Source organism: Vulpes lagopus, chromosome 6, assembly GCF_018345385.1.
Source record: "Vulpes lagopus strain Blue_001 chromosome 6, ASM1834538v1, whole genome shotgun sequence".
Taxonomy (NCBI): Eukaryota; Metazoa; Chordata; class Mammalia; order Carnivora; family Canidae; genus Vulpes; species Vulpes lagopus.
The window spans coordinates 73,197,616-73,202,656 of NC_054829.1; the positions used below are offsets into that span (position 1 = coordinate 73,197,616).

A 5,041-nucleotide genomic window follows, 5' to 3' on the forward strand; every position below is an offset into this window, starting at 1 on the left:
TAGCCCAGGGTGGTAGCAGGGAGGCTGAAGAAGTGATGGAATCTTAATTTAATGTTAAAACAAAAATTTGCTGATTGTGGGATTTAAGAGTAAGAGAAATGATATGATGGACTCCATGTGCCCATTAACTGGAGAGTGACTACCACCAGCATGATTTTAGTGCCTCTGTAGTGTTTCATCACATGAAATGCCATCTTTTACCCAAGAAAAACCTCATCACTAAACATTCAGGTTGACTCCAGATGTTGCTACTATAAGCAATGTTTCAATAAAATAATCAGTGCCAAGAACTTTACATGAATGTCCATTTTCTGCTAGGTATGCATATTTTCATGTCTCTCCAAAATGGCCTTCAAGAAGATGATGCAACATCATCCATGGAGCATTTGAGTAGATGCTTTCAACAAAATAAGTATAAAATTATGTTTGAAGTTTGCTGATATAATCACTTGGGGCTTCATATTCTGTGTCCCTACCCCCATTCACCACAGGTGGCCTTTTTGCCCCATTCCTGGCTTCACATGATGATGGGAATAGCCAATGTAAGTTCTCCAGAAGTCTTTGTACTCCTGGGCTTCTCTGCACGACCCTCCCTAGAATCCATCCTCTTCATCATTGTCTTAGGGTTTTATGTGGGGTCTATCTTGGGCAATGGCATCATTATTCTGGTTTCCTGCATGGATGTGCACCTCCACACGCCTATGTACTTCTTTCTTGCTAACCTCTCCTTCCTTGACATTAGCTTTACCACAAGCATTGTCCCACAACTTCTGGTCAACCTCTGGGGACCACAGAAAACCATAAGCTATGGAGGGTGTGTGGTCCAATTCTATATCTCCCACTGGCTGGGAGCGACTGAATGTGTCTTCCTGGCAGTCATGTCCTACGACCGCTATGCTGCCATCTGTAGGCCACTTAATTACACCGTCATCATGCATCCACAGCTTTGCCTCTGCTTGGCCCTCGCCTCATGGCTTGGGGGTCTGACCACCAGCATGGTGGGCTCCACACTCACTATGCTCCTGCCGCTCTGTGGGAACAATCACATTGATCACTTCTTCTGTGAGATGCCCCTCATTATGCAATTGACTTGCGTGGACACCAGCCTCAATGAGGTGGAGATGTATGTGGCCAGCTTTATCTTTGTTGTCTTGCCCCTGGGTCTCATCCTGGTCTCATATGGCCACATTGCCTGGGCTGTGATGAAAATCAGGTCAGCAGAAGGACGGAGAAAGGCCTTCAACACTTGCTCCTCCCATGTGGCAGTTGTGGCTCTATTCTATGGGAGCATCATTTTTATGTATCTCCAGCCAGCCAAGAGTAACTCCCATGAACAGGGCAAGTTCATAGCCCTCTTCTACACTGTGATCACCCCGATGCTGAACCCCTTGATTTACACGCTCAGGAACAAGGATGTGAAGACGGCTCTCAGGCACATTGTGTTAGAGAAGTGCTGTGGCTTTGCAGGGCCATGGGGGCATATTTAGACAGTTTAGTAACTATTGAGGAGAAAGAGAAGATTGAAATATATCAAAATTGATTGGAGTGGCAGGATACTTGGTATGTAGTTTCTGTTCCAATGTTGTTGGAGTTCAAGGTAGATGACAATCTGATATGAGTGTGCTCATACATCATTTCCAAGCCAAGGCAAAGAGAAAGTATTTTACTTTTTGTTACTAAACCTATTGTTTTGTTAGCCATTTATATTGTTATATACATGTAATATATATGCTAATTCTCCTATTGTTAATTGCTTGTATAATTATATATGTTCATTGTTATTTTGTTAATTGTTTATACTAATTGACTTTGGATATGACTAATCTGTGTGAAGTTTTTTTCATTTTTTTCCTAATATTTATAACAATTCCACAAGGTAAATATTATTAACTTGATAAAGGTTAAGGAATCACAAAACTATTAAGGGCTTATGCTGAGATCTAATTCTAGATCTATCTATCCATACACATGTTCACCATTTTGCCTGCAATCCTTCGTAATATAATCCTTCGTGGTCTTTGTGCCTAATGACACAGTTTCCAGGCCTCTTGGGATTTCTTGAGTGATTTGGGTGAGAGGTATATCTTTAGTTATTCATAATGAGGCCATTTCAATCATACCTGACTTATTCCAATGAGGTAACGCAAAGCAGGGCCTGCAGATAGCTTCAGGATAGAGGCTGGTGACCAGAGAAACCAGCCATGTGATTAGAAGGTTGGAACCTTTAGACCTTCCCTGACCTTCAGGAAAGGAAGAAGGGCTGAAGGCTGAGTTCAATCACCAATGACCAATAATTTAATCAATCAAGGCTACTAAATGGAACTTCCTTAAAACTCCTAAATGATGGTGTTTGGAAATTTAAGTGCAACACCCCAAACTCCACAGGAATAGATATCCACGAGGGAACCTTCCAGACCTCACCTCATGTACATCTTTCATTGGTTGTTCTTTTTTTATATTTTATAATAAATCAGTAAGTGCTTCCCTGTGATTTGTGAAACATTTTAGCAAATTACTAAAGTTGAGGTAAGGATCATGGAAACCCTTTCTTTATAGCCATTTGGTCATATATGTGGTGGCAACCTGGCACTGACAACTGCCTTCTGAACTGAGGCGGTCTTGTTGGGACTGAGCACTCAAACCTCAGGAGTCTGTGCTAACTCTGGGTATTAGTGCCAGAATTTCATTTAATATAGGTGTCCAGAGAGTTGGAGAATTGGCTATTGGTGTGGAAAAGTCTCACACATTTAGTGTCAGAAGTGTTGGGAGTAAAACAGTCCATATCCCTTCAGTAGTAGGAGTTGGAAAATGCAAACATCTCAGGAGTAGAACTGCAATTGATTGCCAGTACATCAGCAGTTTCATCAATAATATACTGCACTGATTTATCTCTAACTACTGAATTACTGATTTTCCTGTTCAACTATACACCTTCCTGTTTCAATATATGTAAAGATGTTTTCATTCATTCATTAGTACATTTGCTTACTTTACTCACATGTCCAAGCATGCACTCATTCTTTTTTTAAGACTTATTTATTTCAGAGAGAGAGGGAGTACCTTGTGAGTGGGGGGAGGAGCAGAGGGAGAGAGAGAGGGAAAATCTCAAGCAGACTCCTCAATGATCATGGAGCCAGACGCCGGGCTTAATACCAGGACCCTAAGATCATGACCTGAGCTGAAATCAAGAGTCAGACAATTAACTAACTGAGCCACCCAGGAACCCCCATTCCTTCATTCTTAAAATGAGACCCATTTCTGGTTGTTATAAAAATGAGCACACCACACTACCCTAAGACAGATAAATCAAGGTCACAGAGCAGTCATTGACTTTATTGATTTAAATCTCAAAATAGTGTTGTAAAGTTGATGATGTTGCCATTTTGGAAATAAGAATATTCTGATCAGACAGAAAATATGGCATTCATTTGTGTTTCAGCCTTGGATTAAGGGGAGGAATCCACAAAATCATGTACTTGCAACAATATTTTCACAGTTATTCTTTAGGTGGCCTTTACCCCTGAGATTCACACCTCCAAAAAATGTCCCTCCACTTCTCTGAATTAAACACATTTCTAAATGTGATGTTTAGATTCTCATATGGTTAATACCAACATATATTGGGAAATCTGGGTCTTAATATGCACAGATAGAGCATTGGTGTTGATAACGGCTCAGCTTTATCAACGATTGCCTCCTTAAAACAGCTTCATTGCTAATGGAAGTGAAGAGTCTACAGGTCTGTAGAAAATGAGAACCAGTGATTCACACATGTATATATTTATTGTAAACATAAAATAAGATTATAAAAAAATTATAAAACCAAAAATTTATCTGCATTCTATCCACATATTGATGGTTTTCCATATTTTCTTCTACCCAGTTCCCTTGTTTGCTCATTCACAAGCAAGGATTAGTACAGTACAGGTATAGCTTTCTATTTCCTTTACCAATGGGAATGACAGCCATCACAGCTGACATACGTAGTTGATGACAGCTGACATACCTGAAGTCATAGCTGCTTAGTACTGCCAGGTACATTTCTAAACAACTTATCTGGCTTCGCTCATCTAATTTTCACACTAAAGTGATTAATTAGGCATCATCATTGTCCTTGTTTTATTTTTGTTTTTTTAAGATTTTATTTATTCATGAGAGACACAGAGAGAGACAGAGACCAGGCAGAGGGAGAAGCAGGCTCCCTGCGGGGAGCCCAATGTGGAACTCGATTCCCAGGATCATGATCTGAGCCAAAAGCAGATACTCAATGGCTGAGCTACCCAGGTGCCCCTGTCCCCGTTTTATAAATGAGGAAACTGAGGCCCAAATTAACAGAACGTAGATTCAGGAAGCTCATATTTTAATCCAGGCAGTTTCAGAGTGCCCTGCTTCTTCTTGAGTCCTTTATTCATTAAATGTCATTAAAATGTTCACACTAGCACTGTCTCATGATGTTTTTGGAAATAATGCATGACAGTCTAATCAGTAGGTATTCCTTAGTTTCCATATATTTCTATTTGTAGACATTTAGGCTATCTTTATGTTTTGCTATGTTATGGGATATATGAAGGTTTCTTTTTTATTGAATTATTTTCTTAAAATACTCCACAGGATATTTATTATTGTGGAAAATATTACAAGAATTGCATTTTTTTTCACAAACATTGGCCACATACTGGCAGTTGGGGAGGGAAATAGATCGTGGATATAATTCCATTTATTTCACAAATATGCCTTAAAAAGTGAAATCCACCTGCATACCAAAAATTACATCATATCTATTTGTTTTCATTGATTCTCTATTTCATATTGTACCACTTTATGCTTCTCTATAAAGCACTTCGGGTGCCAGGATCAAGAGTGGTACTCAGGTAACATGTCTGCCTCTGACGTGAAAAAGAGTGGCACTCCTCTTTCTTGATTTAATAAGGTAATGAAAACCAAAGCTGTCTTCCAGATAACCTGCCAACCCACCTCAGCTATGAGGAAGAATGGAAATGAGTCTGGATTTGAGCCAGAGGACCTGGGTTTATAATCAAAC

The 5,041-nt window shown here is 39.8% G+C and overlaps 1 protein-coding gene across 1 annotated transcript; it reads left to right on the forward strand.

The window, feature by feature from the left end:
- The first annotated feature begins 524 nt into the window (after positions 1 to 524).
- On the forward strand, positions 525 to 1,487 carry LOC121492602 (olfactory receptor 2C3). Its single transcript, XM_041757835.1, has one exon. It carries the CDS (start codon positions 525 to 527, stop codon positions 1,485 to 1,487), a length of 963 nt encoding a protein of 320 aa, XP_041613769.1.
- Positions 1,488 to 5,041: the final 3,554 nt, after the last annotated feature.